Here is a 17981-nt window from a genome sequence, read left to right on the forward strand (position 1 = left end):
CATGTGGGCCTCGATTTTCTTGGGCCTTTTCCGACGTCGACTTCAGGACACTAATGGATTGCTGTAGTGACTGATTATACCCCCCCCCCCCCCTTCCCGTATGCTGTAACCAGGGCTATCCCCACCAGCTGCACCTCCGACGTTGCCGACTTCTGTCTGCATGACGTCATCTTGACTCATGGCGTTCCCCGTCAACTGCTCACAGATCATGGCCGCTGCTTCCTTTCTCATGTAGTTCATAACCTTCTTTGCTCATGCGCTACTAGTAACCAATTCACCACGGCCTAACGTCCGCAAACGAACGGTCTGACTGAGCGCCTAAATTGTACACTGACTGACATGCTGTCAATGTACGTATCCGACCACTATCATGTCTGGGACGTATGTCTACCTTTCGTAACGTTCGCCTATAACTCCTCACGTCATGATACCACCAGATATTCTCCACAAATACTGCACACCGTTACAATATTCTTCATTTTCGGGTTTTCTAATTTTAAAATTCAATAAGGAAATGAGGGGTTTCACTTTCGACCACATAACTGGAAAGTAATTACATAACATTTGAGGAAAAATTGTTTGTGAGCAAATTTCTCAAGGAAATTTTTGGAGGTCTAAAATTGCGTAAGATCGAGCTTTAGCTAACTAGCTCCAAATATGGGTGACGACTAAGCCATAGTTAAATCTGTGACAAGCAACACAGAGTAAGGAGTACTTGGGGGTACCATACATTCAGAATAAATAACTAACAACACACACATTGACTCATATTTTTGTCTGCAAGAGGATTTTGAACAAGGTCCTTTATTCTGAAACAAGCGGAAAATCTTTCCAAACTATGGTTACAAAAAATGCTGAAAATGAAACAATTCTGGATTCTAGAGCATGGCAGAAAGCAACATTGGGTACACTATTCACAAAACGACAGCATAAAACCAGCTACCGTTGATCACAGGAGTGGAGGTGCACACTACATATAGAACTTGTGCAATACAAGGAACGCATAGCAATATTTAAAGGGGGGACACTTAAATTACAGCACAAGCACATCTGTGGTACATGCACGAGACATCACCATGTGTTGGGCCCCAAATAACCAGCATGCGCAACACAAGGAACATAAACTACGATCATCATATGGAGCTGACTTTTTTCTTTTTGATTGGTATCGCTGTAATAACACCATTTACACCTGAACCTATTTTACACTTATGTATCATCAGAAAGAATGAGTTTTAGTCAGCTTGTAAAAGACAGGATTGACACCTAACATTGTTTTGGATTCCACTATATTACCTTGTTCCAAAATTAGACCTTAACAGAATGAACCCATTTATAAGATTAATGTGGTGAGCATCTTTCGAGAATGCTCACTTTTAGAAAAATATATGAACTTCACTAATGCACATTCTGATTTCAAAGCTAACGTCTCTTGTAGCATGAATAATTTCTACACAGACCTTCACAGCATAACTTTCCAGCCCGTTCACATAACATTTCTGAAACACTTTTCAAATTTGCATTATTGACATGAAAATCATGAAGCGAAATCTGAATTTGTAGAGCTGCCAACACTTAGGAGCTACATCTGCCATACATCCTAAAACGGGCAGTTATCAGAGAGAGTAAAATGATTAAAATGGCCACAACCATTAACAATTTTTTATTTCCTAGTATATATTTTCATGCGAAATAGTGTGTGCTGGTAATACTTTACAATGAATGTCATGTTTATAATTTTGGAAGATTAGCAAAAAATACTGTAGACCTGAAAAAAGTTCCTTACCATTGAAAACAATAAATGTAACAAACGTAGGAAAGCACTGTCGAATATTGTCAACTTGTTTCCAGCTATACAAAGAAGATGAAGCTGCCTCTTACTTTGGTAACTGGGTTACTTTGTATTCACCCAAACGGAGGCAATATTAATGAAAAATAAGCAAGTGTTGCATTAGCAAGCTAATAAACACTGGTGTTCACGGGATGGCACGAGAACTGATTGTGGTTTGTGTTTGATTGTGAAGAGAACAGCACCATTCTATGAAACCATACACATGCACACACAAGCTCGGATATTGTCAAGGCATTTTCTGATAATTTGGTTCCTGTCTTGAAAGGAAGTAACCTTTCTTATGCACTGCTAAGTCACCTATGTCAGCATTGCGGCTATTTAATAAGAGTAGTAACTGGAGGTCAACACCTCAACACATTCTGAAACACAGTGTAACCAGACACTTGGCATAGCTAAGTAATGCATGCGCCTTTTATTTGGTTAGCAAAATTCAGTGGTACAATGCAGAGCACATGGCAAAAAATTTATAAGCTTTGACTTCAGCTACAATGTATCTACTCTTAATGAAAATAGGGAAAAGAGTTCCTTCTATACGTCAAATGACCCCTACTTCGGCAAAATACCAGCTGAATCATGAGCCAACAAGCACATATACGCTCCTCTGTGAATAATGACATATGCTTATCGAATACTTGCTTTTCTCTGCAAAGTTTTGAAAACCATGTTTTTGTGCACTTTTTCAATACGTGTTTTGTATCTCCAGTTTACAGTACTTATTCCATGAAAACATTCCTAAAAACCACAATACTCTTGTCTCGTAACATCAATCAAGCCCCAGTTATTTACACAGCTATTCCTACTTTGGAAAAGGTTGCATAAAAACAAAAAGAAACATAAAAAATAAATAACTTCTACTATAGCTGCCACGTGGAAGTTTGAGCACCAGAACATGGTGACACAAACAATCTACATCAACAAAAAATCTTGACAATAGAAACATGTGCCAGTGAGGTTCCATACATTCCTCATCAACATCCAACCTGGCATCAGCCTTAAACAGATCATGAAGAGTATCCCTTATAGCTGATGGCTATAATTCGTACAAACTGTTTTTCCTGTGCCATAATGGTTCTACAGATTTCCATATCAAACGTCTTCCATGAAGGTGTTCTTACATGACTCCTGTGAATTGGTTAGGTTTTGTAAAATTCGATAATCAACAACAATGCTCACTGATGAACACAAGCTCACTGATGAACACAAAGCTCACTGATGAACACAAATAGTTCATCTTATTTCAGTAGAGAAGTGACTACAATGAATACTGGAAACTCATCTCTCTCCCATCATCTAAAACTAGGGCTCTAAACAATTATGTGAGGAAGGAAGATAAAACAATAAACAATGGTATGTTCCAGTTGCTAAGTGTCAGCAAGCACAAAACACTAGTGACTCTGAGGAATAGTTCAATATAAGACCACAGTAGTTAAGCAGTAGAGAATGAATCATAGCATGTAAGTATTTACGTGGTTAGACAAAGTACAACATGCAGTGAGGGACGGACCCTTATAAACTTTGGGGTTCTGTATTCATCTTATGAGTCCAATAACAATCAAAGTATGAAAATGTCCGATAACCTACGCATAGGCAAAGGTCGTGCCTGTCACCAGCACCACAGTGATTCAACACAGCTTTCCTTACCTACTGTTCTCATTGAAAAAATTATTATTGCTCGAAAATTGTCTGTGCAAATGAATCCACTTTGCATAAGATTTAGAAGAATCCTCCATGCAAAACATTGTGTCACAGATTACATTCAACTGAAGTCTCAACATGGCAACCAATGAATAATGTTTCTGGAAAACAAGACAATATTATCTTATGAGCTTTTGAGTACACTTCAACAATAATGAAAAAACTACCTTTGCCATTGCGTCTTGCGTCAGACAAAGCACCAAGTGCAGTCATTGCACAGACAAATAATGATTATGAGAATGAGAGAATTCACCACTCCTCTTCTTCCCCTCAAGTGACTCTTGTTGACCTTAGGTAGCTAAAGTACATTATAAAGAGCTGTTTGTCTTACGCTTTGCTATGGTATATAGGGAAAAACAGCATTTGTATGCATGAAGTGAATGCCAAATGGATACCATTTTTGGTGACTTTGATCGAGATCACTTATATGCTGGACATCCAGCTATGACGTAGGTGTTCACATCAATACATCAGCCTATTCAACACATGCATGTTTCAAAGCTGAACTTACATTGGCATTTGCAATGATGTGACATCATAGGGCCTCGAGACACTTTCTCACAAACTGAAGCATCTAGTCAAAACTGCCATCAGAAGATATTTCGTCACAATACCTGCCCAACATTCTTCAGGTGTTGGATGAGTATAAATCTCACCTGGAGGCTGGTGTTTATAAACCGATCTGAAAATCTTCAAGTAATAACCTTAGAGAAATGAAGGTACAGTCCACCATATTCTGCTGCACATGACAGTCCTTTTAGGAGTTCATATTTTAGACATTATTTGTATAAAGAAATTTATCTCCTATGTACATCAAGCTGACTTTGGCATTGGATGGACCCCTTGTCTTGTGCAGGAGCCTACATCATGGTAGCCACATTGCCACTGCACCTCCTGAATCAGTGTCTAAAACCGTGACGGCAGAGGACCATACGGACGATAGAGCCTCCGTGTCATTGCCTGGGATGGCTTCAGGCGTGTTGGGAGGTGGCAGTGGGTCCTTAGCGGAGGATCTGCCCACTCTGTGTGAAAGAATGTTGGGATTGTGAAGACACTTTGTCAGGAAAACGAAAGGGTGCATTTGCAAACCAATGCTGCAATAAACCTCTGCTACACTAATTAGCTTGCACTTTATTGTGTTTGCCACTTTCCAATCCTTTCAATATCCCCACATAATAAACATTTACTCGTAAACAATTGTCATGTATTATTATCACTTACTTAAATGTTAACTCACAACAGTTGATAAAATTTGGTAAAATATATCTATTACACTTTCAGATTTCTATATTTTGCCACTCATGCCTAAATCACCATGTTATAGATGCAGTCATTTATTATTTAGTTTTTCAGAGGCATTTGGAAAATATTGGCAAATTTCCTACTAATAACGTTTTTCCTGTGTGTGTAATGAGCATTTAACATGCAGTCTACAGCCAAGCGTACATGAAAAATATGATATCACACTGTTGTCAAATAACACGGCCTGAATGTATTGTTCAAACCACATCACATTATTCAAGAGCTAGTCTGTATTAGCCGTTTATAAGAGACCACCATTGATATGCAGATGAAATGCTAGGTGACTGCTTACACTGTGATTACTAAGTTAGTTCTAAGAAATGTCGATAAATATAAGGCCCTCAATATCACAGCTTTTCATACCTGTATTTTCCCGTAGCCGAATACACATGTCCACAATCTTGCTAATGCAGTGGCACTCTACCTTCCCAAATGTATTAATGCACAGTAGAAAAAGTTACTTTAAGCATTTATTTCAGCTGTATAAAAGCCAAGCTATGAAACAAATTCCAATCAATTGAAGGAGAAGGAAAGTGACAAATTTTGTCTGGTACAAATAACTCTGCCTATTACGCTCAATCCAGTTTGCAAACTCTAGTTTATGCAGTTCAAAAAGCATCACAAGGACATAGGTACACCCTTTGCTCCCAGCCAGTCTTGAATGACTTTGTTTATATAAATCAAAGTGATTGACACTGATATTTTTGAAACATTAAGCTACTCATTGTTAGATATACTGCAAAATGGCAATATATTTTTTCACTTGTCTTTGACACTGCACTGCCTATATAAATCCTGCAATTTAGTCTCGCAATTTTTTTCCCTTTTCATTTTACACACGCTGCATACCTTGCAGGTGTTTGTAATACCACCGCTGTTTCTAGATTCCACATGCTTACCAGCAAAGTCCGTGTCAGCTGCGTATCCATTGTTAGTAATATCTTCAACATTCTGGTGTGAGAAGCCTTGCTCACTGAAAATACACAAGGTGAAATAGATGAGCATTAGCATAGTAGCTAGCAGCAATTTTTGAAGCGCGTGCATGCTGCCTGTCATACATCATTACACAGAAACAATAGAGGGACTCTTCAAGAGTACCAGAATATTCAATCTAATAAAATGAAACTACCCCAGTATCCTAAGTCATTACTCGCCTCGCTCTTAGGCCATATAGCGATCACGTCGACATCACCAATTTATTGTCAGCCTTTAGAAAATGTAAACCGGAGGCTTCGCAATTTTCAAAATATACCCTCCTAAACTTCACAATCATAAAAGAAGTGGCCATAGAGACAAAGAAACACAATTGCTCACACATCTTCGCGACCTAAAGGTGAAAGGATGACCATGTGAGGAAACAAATTGAAAAGGTTCAAAACTGCTGAACCAAATATGGAGCTAAAGCATTAGCTGTGGGTGACCGAGCGTTTTTTTTTTATTCTCGCTCTGTTGGGCACAGCGCCGGCTCGGAGACCACAGGCACGGATATGAACACGGCAAACAGGTTTGAACGGTTAGACCTGGCGTAGTATTGCTTTTGCAATAAAACGATGATGGTAACAGGGATAAGTACTTTTTTTTACAAGCACAGTGAAGTCTTCGCTTGATAGAGAACAGCTTCTTATGTCCTTGGGCCATGCTATGTAGCGCCAATGCAGATGTCGCAATTCGATTGTCACACGACCCGTTCAAATAGCACTGAACCTAGTCGCAGTGTTGTGCAGGTTTGCTTACATTTCAAACGCAGTCGATTTCGCAGATAGTAAGGGATTGCTTTGTGAGTCTTGTGAGCAAGATAATATCCCGTGATTAAGTTGTGTGTCTTTCTTGTAAAGCCAAGCTAGACACAAACGAAGCAATGCAAATTTCTACCTTTTTCGATTTCTTGCTTTTTTGGTCCGTGAGACACGGTCCACATGCATTTTTATGTATTTCGCGTAGCGGGAGGATGCACGATAACTCAGGATATTACGTTAATGTTTTGTTTATTCATCAACTTATTAAACCACCCCCAGTGCCACACACATTACAGTGTGAGAGGAGGCACAATAAGAATTACATAATCTGCATAAAAGATTAGACATCCTCTTCTAAGCAGATTGAGAAGTATAGAGAATGGAACAGACACAAAAATTGTAAATCACGTAGACATACCCATATACAACATCAGAAAGAAAGCATACTTTGGTGCAACACCAAAACATTACTCAGCAGCCTATTTCATTCCCTACTGGTTTTATCAAAGAAAAACAACATCAATATTCTAGCATTCACCGCAATGTCATGAAACTTCAAATATGATCAACACGGTTGGATTTATAAAAGACTGTTGCAACTACTAGGACGGGATGTTGACCACTTGTTAATCTGCCCTCTTCAACTTTATATACACTATCTGTTCATAAATATTTTGGGGCATTATCCATGGGGCATCACTTTTGAACTTCACCTAATGCATATCATAGAAGAGAAATGGGGAACATAGTCTGCAAAGTTTCACACTGAGCACCTATGCAGGACTATTTAAACATATGTCTCTATTATTATTACTGCCAGATTATGTAGAATCACAGTAAACAGGAACTGTTAAGTGCGCTTTCTACTATGTTCCAAGCACAATAAACACGATCTTTTTGTAGTCATACATACTCAATGGTTGTGAAAGCTTGCTCGTAAACATTTCCGTCAAAGTTCCCATCAGGATACTCGTCTCCGTATAGCTGTAGAAGAGAACAGAAACAATGATACAAGAAAAGAAGTTAGAACTTGAATGTGGAATGTACATACATACCTGAGAAAATTGAGATCATATTACGATCATAAAATGATAGGAAAAGATTTTCTTGAGTGGTCGAGACTTTCCTCAAAGCTCTAGTTCATAGCTCCAACTAAAAAGTATCTGGCATTCGAATTCGCGCATCAGAATGCTTTCAAAACATTCGCACTATGAGAACCTGCCAATACCGCAAAAAAACTGCCACTTTATAAAATACGAAAGTATTGTGTCCATACAGCAAAAAACTGTAACTTCATAACATACGAAAGTATTGTGTGCACCGCTTTGACAAACGATTTGTGGGCCTTTCTTTACCTGACTTTTCAATGGCAGTATTTTTAACCTTCTGTATCCTCCAAATCAAGTTTGTGGTTTCTACACACAAAATTCACCTGCACAAAGTCAAGCAAAAAAGTCTTACTTATGGCTCATCTGAGATTTCTCACAGTATCAAGCTAACACAATTTCTACCTATTAATTTTCACTAGAACTGTAATTCCTTTAATGCAGTTCTCTCCTCCCATGCTTTTGGTGAATTTTTCTTACTATGTCAAAAAATACCTGTTTTACATGACAACATAACGTCTATCAAAGTTTACGCAGAGGGCATCATTCAAGCAGTTGCAGGTATTTCTGCTGAAGGCGCCATTTAGTGCGCAACTTGAAGGTCTGAATGGTGTACATATTGAAAGCTTTAAGACACTGCCACAAATAACGAGCTCGAGCTTCGCAAAAGCAAAAATTTCTGCGCAATATGCGTACAGAATTAAGACATTTATGGAGATTTTTTACGTACGTATTTCCTTAAAAATGACTCTATCGATTAGCTATATTAATGCGAAAACAATTTTTGGCTCATTATTTGCATGGACAGGTTTTGAAGATAGAATTTGTAACAGACCATGTCTGCATGAACTGCCAATAAAGAAAAACGCGTTGCCTCCACCGGACTTTGAAATCATGCTAGAAGGAACAAATAAGCTTCTCGAACTTATGCACGTGTGCACCGTACTATCATCGCAGCCCAATACACGTCATGCGAAACTGCAAAACGGTCTCGTGATGTGCAGTAAACATCGTCGCCTTCATCAAATTTGAACTGCGACACTCTCATGAAGGTTCAATTTGCGGCGTGCCTTCATTTAACACAGTACGACATACGCTTACGCCGACTGGCCTTATACAGCCAGCCGAGGTCCGCTAGTCTAGTGTTAGGCAAATCCACCGGGTGGCGTGACAGGACTCCTATTGCTTTCGTATTACAGCACCAAAGCAAACCTAAGCGCACACCTGGACATTTTTCGTGCGCTTAAGAAATGTATAGCTCATTTCATTATACAACCTACATAGCAAAATGCCAGAAAAGCTAGGGTGCCAATTCATAAATCAACCTGATGGAGCTCCAGTGCAGCAATCACATATTCAAAAGTATCTGCAAGTATGTACTTTAGTGTAAGCACATATCGAATATGTAGGAATGTGGCATTTTGTTGACAATTTGTTGCCGGACCTATCGGTCCAATCTCTGCTGCACGGCTTTATTTTGGATGCAGAAAGCAAGGAACTAAAATCTGTCGAGATATCAAGATCCCGCTGCTGGATAAAAACCCTAGTTCTTGATGCAGCACAATGGACGCGGACGTTAGAAGAACTATGGAGCACCAACTCACCATGCATCCACATTAGCAAATTGAAAACCCTAGTTTGTCAAGACCAGTTTTGAGCCTCCAACAGGTCAGACAGTGTCTATTTTAAGATTCACTGAATAAAATAACATTATTTTTTTCTGAGCATAAAACGCATGCAACGGGAAACATCCACTGTAAATGATTAACAGGGGTCATGTACCCGCGTTAGCGCTCTCTTGTTTTTTATTACTGAGGTCCTTCACAACCTGAGTCTTATTGGGCAAACATTCAAAGCATAACATCTCTAAGAATTAAAGGCCTCTACATAAATCTTCTGTTTGCGGGACTTGGTGCATCATGAACCTGAAAAATCTAAGTAATGGATGTGGCCTATCATGGGCAACTCACAAATTCGTCCGCGGCGCAGTCTGCGGAGATGAGTTCGACTGCAGCACCATGCCTCAGCGCTCCTACAGCTGCTGCTCTACCCAGCGTCAGGGCCGCCGCCCGTAGCGCGCCCTTGCGCGACAGGCGCACTGGGAGGACGCGGGAACCGTGCAGCAAATACGCAGCTTTGGCCGCGGCAGCGGAAACAGCGGCCGCAGTGGTTGGAGGAGGCGCCACACCTCGGGTCAGGCCGGCCGAGGAAGAAACCTGGATGGGCGCCATTTGGGACAATGCCTCTGGGTTGCCGGCTAGCACGATGCCGCCTGGCACGCCGGGTCGCAGGGCCGGGTGTGTCGGAGGCGTCGGAGGTGATGAGCGGCATGACGAGGAAGATGCGTCCTGGTGGAGGGAACCAAGGACGTGTACCGAGATCAAAAAGTGGCCAAAACAGCGCAGTTGTGAATCTTGAGCAGTTGGCTTAAAGTTTACTGAGTAACTTAAGAACAATTTAGGCTGGGATGTGTACACAAGTTCCTATATACTAGTTAAGCAGACGCAACTTCACAGCTTGAAGCGCAACATTTATAGACAGAAAATTCTAAATGAAGGTACCATAAACATGGTCTACCAGAGCGGAAAGGCTCTGTATCGCTCGCAAATATCCGTGGACACCCGAACCACGCTGCTAGAAAAGGGAGGAAGGCAAGAGTGAAAGGTGAAAGAGATGCCGCTGACTGTGTTTCTTTAGCGTGCACTGGCATCACACAGCACATGCAGTACACCGTCACGGACCGGACTGCTAACGTCATGAACCGTAGGAACATGAACGTTTGAATATAGTGGGGCCGTGCGGGGGCCTAAGAGGTCTGAGTGCCCCAAACAGCTGCTCCATAAATGTTTTACTATTACTACACAGCACATGAGCACCTTTGTGTTTGGCCTCCACCGAAACGCAGCGGCCGCAATCGGGTTCGTATCCGGGTACTCAGTGGACTAGCATTTTTACCACAGGGCCGCCATGGCGGCTAGTGAAGCGCACGTGTCGCCATTACTGGCAGAATTCGCAAGGAGTCTGCGGCCGAGTGAAGACTGAAGACTTAAGGCTAAGGTGCTGTAGTACGTTTCCAGACGATGACTGCACCCTGTTCTTTCCTTTGAGGCCACAATATGAAACCGAGTGATGTAACATAAATGCTTGCAGTTTAAATACATTTCTTTCGTAAACAAACGCGTCTTTCGCAGAATAAAAAGAAAAGGCTCAGAGAGCAAAAAAATAGGTATTCAATTTTACGAAGAAAGATCAGGCTGGGTGGAGTGGTCCGTGCACCGTTAAGGCTTTCTGCTTTCATGTAATCCACAGCTAGGCACAATTATATCTACGCTCATGGCAGCAATATCAAGGCTCACGTTTGTCGCATGCTAGTGCAGCCTGCTCTAACATTCAAACATTTGCTGGCGGCACGTAGATCGTTCTTGAGTTCGGTAAGGCGAAACCATTTCCTTTGACTCTTTACACTCATTTGCTTCTTTTTCTTTTTTGCTCTATTACTTTTTTCTTTTGCTTGTTCTTTTTTTCTTTTTTTGGCGTATTGATTCTTTTTTCTCTTTTACTACTGTTTTCATTCTTTCGCTTCACTGATTGATTTCGATGCTGTAACTATACGACGAAGCCCGAAATAAAGCACTGTAACACGAGAGCTTCACAACGCCCGGAACCTTGGCTACGGCCGGACCCCGCCACCGCCGCTTCTTCTGGTTCTCAAACAAATTTGGCCGCAGTCCCCCTGCCTGGCGACATCTACAGCCTTAAAATTAAAGAGCACTGCAGAATCTGCATTGGAGTAGTGCTAAAGCACAAATGCTGCTGTTGCTTCCTTCTGATTGCTTCTAGTTGCTTTATTCACTTCTTGTTTACCCATTTTCGACTTTGGCACTTTCAAATTACGCGCCAATCCCTTCCTATGCCCTTTTTCGGCTCTATTTCCGGTTGCGTCACTTCATATTATTTCACTTCTTGTTTACCCATTTTAGTCTTTGGTTCTTTAAAATTGCGCGCCAATCCCTTCCGATGCCACTTTATGGGTCTACTTCCAATTGCTTGACGTCACATCCTTAACGCCACCCTAATGACTGCCTTAATTAACTACTTTAGTCTTTGGTACTTTAAAATTGTGCGCCAATCCCTTGATATGCTTTTTTTCGGCTCTACATCCGGTTGCGTGATGTTGTTGTTGTTGTTATGAACTTTATATTTCCACCGATGTAGGAGGCCCCCTACTCCCCGCCCCCGGCACGCAGGCCTATGGGACAGAGGCCGGGGCCTCTGCGAACTAATTTAGTCTCTGGTATTTTCAAATTGCGCGCCAATTCCTTCCTACGCCATGTTTTGGCTGGACTTAAGGTTACGTGACGTCACATCTTTGACGTCACCATAATTTACTGATTTAATGAACTATTTTAGTATTTGATGCAATCAAATGTGGCGCCAAGCCACAGGCGAATGAAACCATTTTCGCTTTTACTTTTACACTTGTTGCCTGTAAATAATTACCTAATTAACTTATTGGCCTAATTATTTTTGGACACAACATTACGTCACCCTGCATCGATTGACACCACTCATTAACTTCTACCACTTCTCAATTACAACAGCTGCGGAGTCGGTTTTGCATGTTAGGCCTCTAATTAATTACCTATAATTACCTTTTCTGCCTAATTATTTCTTCGGACACAACATTGAGTAACCCTCTATCGATTGACAGAACTCATTAACCTCTACCGTTTCTCAGTTACTCACAACTGCTGCGAACAGGATTTTGCTGACGCGGTCTGCGGACGCGGCCAGCGGACGTGGTCTGCGGACAGGAATCTGTGAATATAGCGAAATAATGCTTTCGCATTAATAAGGGGCTCATTACAGCCCTAATGATTTTCGCTTTCGTGGCATTAGTTGGCATGCCTGGGAGACATTTCAGCATAGACTTAGTTCACGAGCTGCATAATTAAACTACCTAAATCGGCCGAAAATAATGTGAGAGTAGAGGCCAAGAACACTATGAAAAGAAAACACGGAAGCTCCCAAATAAGGGACCTAAAGCCAGCTTCCATATCCCATAAAGTTTAAAACAAGCAAAAATGAATAGTGACGTCAAGAAAAGCATGGCATTTTCCCAGCATCTACGAAGGTACCCTCTCTGAATTATATTTGATATATTGCGCATCCATACACTTATGAGGGATACATTCTTCTGTATAGCGCATGGTGAGGTGAACGCAGTGCTTTATGAATATGAGGCTTTGTGTATACAGCAGCCCTAGAACAACACAATCAAGTTTAGAAAGAATAAGCACACACGTAAGATTTACTATTGCATTTCTCATGTTGGTTTCTCATTTAGGCCTATGAAGCTTTATATTTTAAAGCATGCTGTAAAATGGAGAATCTGACCATTGTTTCTAACAACTGTAAATTGTGCCAACTGAAGCTCTGCATGCATATACTACTGCAGGCGAAGAGAGAACATTCATTGTCACATAGAATCTAACAATAACTGTTCTAGAAAAAAACGAACTCGTCATGATCTATATGTTTTTGACCAAATTAAATAGAGACAGCTTGAAGCGAATAAGCAGTTTTCAAACTCAGTTTAAGCAAGTAGCACCTTTCGTGAAATGACTAGAAAATGCACTGTTACCACCTCGAGCACAAGGATATTCAGGAGCGAGATAGATATTTCAGCTCCTAAGCCTACTTAGGTGATGATAGAATAGTGTAAAATGATTACGCCATAATAGTGCCGCCGGTTCATCACGTCTAGGTAATAAGCTGACGGCGATGGTGCTGTTCCTTCAGCCCTCTGCATATTTCTGTCTCCTGCCTGTGTAGAAATGTGCGTACGAGAGTGAATGAGTAATAGCACGCGTGCGTTCGTACGCGCCAGTGGTGACATCAACTCACGTTATTCCCACAGCTGCTGACGGCGACCAACTCGTTGCCGCACGGAGGAGATGCCGTTCCAGGGTGCCCCGATGGCGGCAGCGATGTCTGTGGCGAAGACGATTCCAGGGACGCCGCAGCGCCTGCTCCATTCTTGCGGTCGTTTTTGAGCAACGCCAGCTCCCGAAGCTGCGTCTGCCGAATCTCATCGTAGTAGTCCTGCAAACGACGACGTAGTTACGCGTGAAGGCAAGCGAAAAGGTGTGACTACAAATCTATGGAAAAACAACACAGGGCCATCTCTGGTCCAAAGAAGCTAGAAGGAAACAGCCTGTACTTACACAGAAGAGGGGATGCAAGTAGCCATATAAACGAATAATTGATCATTGTGCAGTTCCATGGAACTACTGAGGAATTATTAATGGGCGCGACTTATTTCCACCACTGTAGTGTCTTGTTATCATATACCCAAATTTGTCTTTTGGAACAAATTTATGAAGCCTGTGAGATATTACAAGGCGTTAAGTTGAAATACGCAGGGAGAAAGTGCGGGATTACGTCCTTCGAAAAAATTTCAGAGGAACGACCTGAGGAAGAAGACCTAATCACACACACGATTGTGTGGACACCGGGACACACCGGGGTAAGGGGAAACCAGAGGGCGGACGAGATAGCTCGAGGTTACGCTCAATACCGGGCATCTAACACGTGCGACCCTCTGGACAACGACCCCGTACCCCAAGAGCACTCGGCAATCCTGAACTACTATAAAGGCTACAGAATGCGGTATCCACCCCCGCAGAGATCCCTCAGCAAGGAGGACTCCGTCACGTGGAGGCAGCTACAGGCAGGTTCCTTCCCGAACCTACACACACTACACAAAATGTACCCCATACAATACACAAATAAATGCCCATGGTGCTTAGAGACACCGACGCTATTCACACGACGAGGGAATGTCAGGGAATTCCAGTAGCGCACATCATAACAACCCGAGTGTGGAGCAGTGGGAAGGAATGCTCTCCAGCGACCGGCGGGAAGACCAAGAAGGTCTGATCCGACGGGCCCAGCTGACGGCGGCATCCAGCGGGGCCCTCGAATAAGGGCCGACGACCACCGCTACGGAAGATGGTAGACATCTAACCACCATAGATGAAATAAATGTTTATGCTCTCTCTAATTAGCAGGCGCTGTTAAAGTTCACAGAAGATATTGTTACGGACGACAAGGAAGAAGAAGCGGGCAGTGGCTTGGACAGGAGCGCTCGCGCTAGGCCCGCGAACATTCATTAAACGTCATCTACCATCGTCATCGGTCATGTTCTGTCTCCTGTCTTCATCGGCTTGCCGCTTCGTAATATTTGGTTAGAGGTGCGGCGTACGGCATCCCCATCCTTGCCGTGGAGCATCGACGCCATCTTCAAGCCGGGACCATCACCGAGGGCCCAGGGACATCGCCGAGCAGCTTCGCCCCAGCCCTTCAAGCCCAGACCTGAACAACTACCACCGCCCAGCCCCCAGCCCGGACCAGGAGACAAGGAGAACAGAATGGCCAATCAGAACCGAGACGAAGGACCCGTAAGACCCGAAGGAACCGATGGACACGAACACGCAACCCCCGCCCAAGCTGCCCGACGTGACCTCGAGCCATCGGTCCCATGGACTCTGGTGACGGATGGTTGACAGCTCCAAGGGAGGCGGATCACCCACGCATCAGACATCGTACCGGCAAGCCGTTCTATTCTTCCTTCTTCCTCTTCTTCTTCAAGCATCCAGACACGCCCATCATCATGCCATAAAATCATTAACATCGCTAAACTTCCTCGTCCACGATCGGGACGATCGCTCGGTGGCCCCGGGTCATGTTACGGACGACAAGGAAGAAGAAGCGGGCAGTGGCTTGGACAGGAGCGCTCGCGCTAGGCCCGCGAACATTCATTAAACGTCATCTACCATCGTCATCGGTCATGTTCTGTCTCCTGTCTTCATCGGCTTGCCGCTTCGTAATAATATATATATATATATATATATATATATATATATATATATATATATATATATATATATATATATATATATATATATATATATACATCTTTATGGAAGTAAGGAAGCGTACAGTCAGCGACAAAAGTTTTCGGGACGCAAGTTCCTGGTTCCTAGAAAAGTATTTATTTCTGGACGGTCGGGCAAATATGGAGAACGAAGTGTGCTGAATCATAAGGCGACATGCATTCCACAATCAAGAAAAAAAATTTGGCTGTGGCTTAGCTTGGTTAAGCCTGGTAATTGCGAAGCAATACGTGGGTTCTGTTATTGTGCCGCTTGTGGTGATGCTCTGGTTATGCTTATGCTAGTATGGCTATGGTGATACTCTTGGCTGTGCTATGTTTCTGCTATGTTTGGCATGGGTAAAAACGCACAGACAAGAATGTCGGCACACACATGTTACTCGTTTTCATTTTTTATTCAAACCGAACTAGTAGTGCTGGAACGAGATGCACATTCCACACTGTCGGCCAAACTTAACTTCCTCACTTGCTTCTGCTGTTGTTTCTGCTGCCGAAGACGCTGAGCGTTTTTTTCGCCTGGCTGCATCTTGAGCTCGTCGCTTGGAAAGCCGTTCTTCTCGGTCTTCTGTCTCCGTAGCTCGCTGATGCTTTCTCTTTGCAACCTGCCGAAGCGTATAGGCTGGAGGCGGCATCTCATGGGCTTGACGAGAAGAGCGGGAATCAGGTCGCGGCCGTGGCTATGCGCCGCGCAAGGCGACGGCGTGAGCTGGGTCCCCGTTTTTAAGCAGATGGTTAGACGTCAAATGGCGCGCAGCGCTCCTGGTGAGAGGAGCGGGAGTCAGGCCGCGGCCGTGGCCATGCGCCGCGCAAGGCAACGGCGTGAGATGGGGCCCCGTTTTTACATAGATGGTATGACGTCACGCAGCGAGGTCACGCGAAAGGTCAAGCGTGGCTATGCGGTCGCGGCATAGCACGGGCTGAGGTGGTAGCTAAAGTAGTATTGCTTCGAAATACCACGTCATCACCACGCGACTTTTGGTGGATGTGCTGCCCATCGTGTTCAGGTTATCCCTTCAGCCAAAACCACAGCCCTGTTCCTGTAAACCTGTGGGACCAGCCTACAGTTCAACGAGCCAGCCGCCGACTTCAAGGGTTCCAACGAGAACACGGGTTGCTGCTGGATCCTGTTCGACCCCGGAAGGAGGTGCCAACTTTGACAATGGCCCAGGCAACGGTACCGGTTGTTATCCAGCCGCACCGACAGCCCCCCATTTCTGCGGCAACCGGGGCAAGATACAGAGAATTGGCTAGACCAGTGCGAACGATTTGCAGCTTTCAGCAGCTGGGACGACGTCTTGAAACTCCGAAACGTCTTTTTCGCTTTTGATGGAAAAGCGCGGATGTGGTATGAAAATCACGAGTCTTTGCCAACGACGTGGGAGGACTTCATGAAGGAACTGTCGAAACAGTTCGCTAGCGCGGTAAGGAAACAGCGAAGCTCCTTCAGTATAAAGCCTAGCTCCCCAATGAGCCCGTCCTCGCCTACGTTAAGGAAATGAAACGCCTCTTCCGCCGCGCCAACTCAAACATGACTGAAGGTGAGGAAGTTAATTTTTTTGCGAGGCTTCAAATACTCTCTTTTTTTCGTGCCTAGTGAGAAGCCCACCGCACACCGTAGCCGAATTTGAAAAGTAAGCGTCCTCAATAGAGGGGACCTTAGACGCCTGTACTCGACAGTGCGACCGGCCTCTTTAAGTGTTCTCTGCAAGCAAATGCGACTCCACAGCTACAGGTAGTGATAACCTCCGTGAGATTACACGTGAACTTATTCGAGAAGAATTACGCCAGTTACGGCCATCATCTCAGCAATCTCATTTTGCGAGGCTCGCGGACGTCATGCGTGAAGTCCAGCAGGTATTTAGGGTTCCTCAAGCGACGCCTTCGATGGCATCCGCGCAGGAAGCAACAGCGGTGAACTTTGTTTCTCTCCTGACCCCCGATGTAACCTTCGAAGTCCTCGCCGCTACCGTTCTGCTCCCGAAAGCCGTCCCTTGGCCCCCGCCCGCCAAGCATACAAACACTCAAGCCCCAGAAAATACGATGCCTGGAGGACGTCTAACAACTGACCACTCTGCTTCCATTGTGGTCAGGCTTGACACATTCACTTCTGTACAGGCGTATCGGCCTTCGTGGTTTCACCATCGATGCCCCACGACCCCGTCCTGGCGAGCGACCACAAAAAATCGACGACTACTTGAAGAGGGGAGAGCACGCATCGCCAAGTCGTCTGTCACACTCCCCATCATGGTCCCGCTTTACGTCGCCGGCACAGAACTACGTGCGAGGAAGGTCCCCTAGCCCACTTAGATGAAACTAAAGAAAGCAACCTTTGG

General features: G+C 43.7%; 1 protein-coding gene across 1 annotated transcript in view; it reads right to left on the reverse strand.

Annotated features, from left to right (window-relative positions):
• Positions 1 to 770: 770 nt before the first annotated feature.
• LOC146180075 (uncharacterized) overlaps positions 771 to 17981 on the reverse strand; it is a 348140-nt gene continuing 330929 nt past the window's right edge. Inside the window, exons 5-9 of the mRNA XM_084579411.1 lie at positions 13599 to 13796; positions 9662 to 10039; positions 7499 to 7569; positions 5749 to 5822; positions 771 to 4569 (exon numbers count right to left, since the gene is read on the reverse strand). Of these exons, the coding sequence (XP_084435537.1) occupies positions 4454 to 4569; positions 5749 to 5822; positions 7499 to 7569; positions 9662 to 10039; positions 13599 to 13796 (837 nt within the window). The 3' untranslated portion in view covers positions 771 to 4453. The remainder of the gene's footprint in view (positions 4570 to 5748; positions 5823 to 7498; positions 7570 to 9661; positions 10040 to 13598; positions 13797 to 17981) is intronic.

This window comes from Amblyomma maculatum, chromosome 9, assembly GCF_055883805.1.
Source record: "Amblyomma maculatum isolate TAMU_Amacu chromosome 9, ASM5588380v1, whole genome shotgun sequence".
NCBI lineage: Eukaryota > Metazoa > Arthropoda > Arachnida > Ixodida > Ixodidae > Amblyomma > Amblyomma maculatum.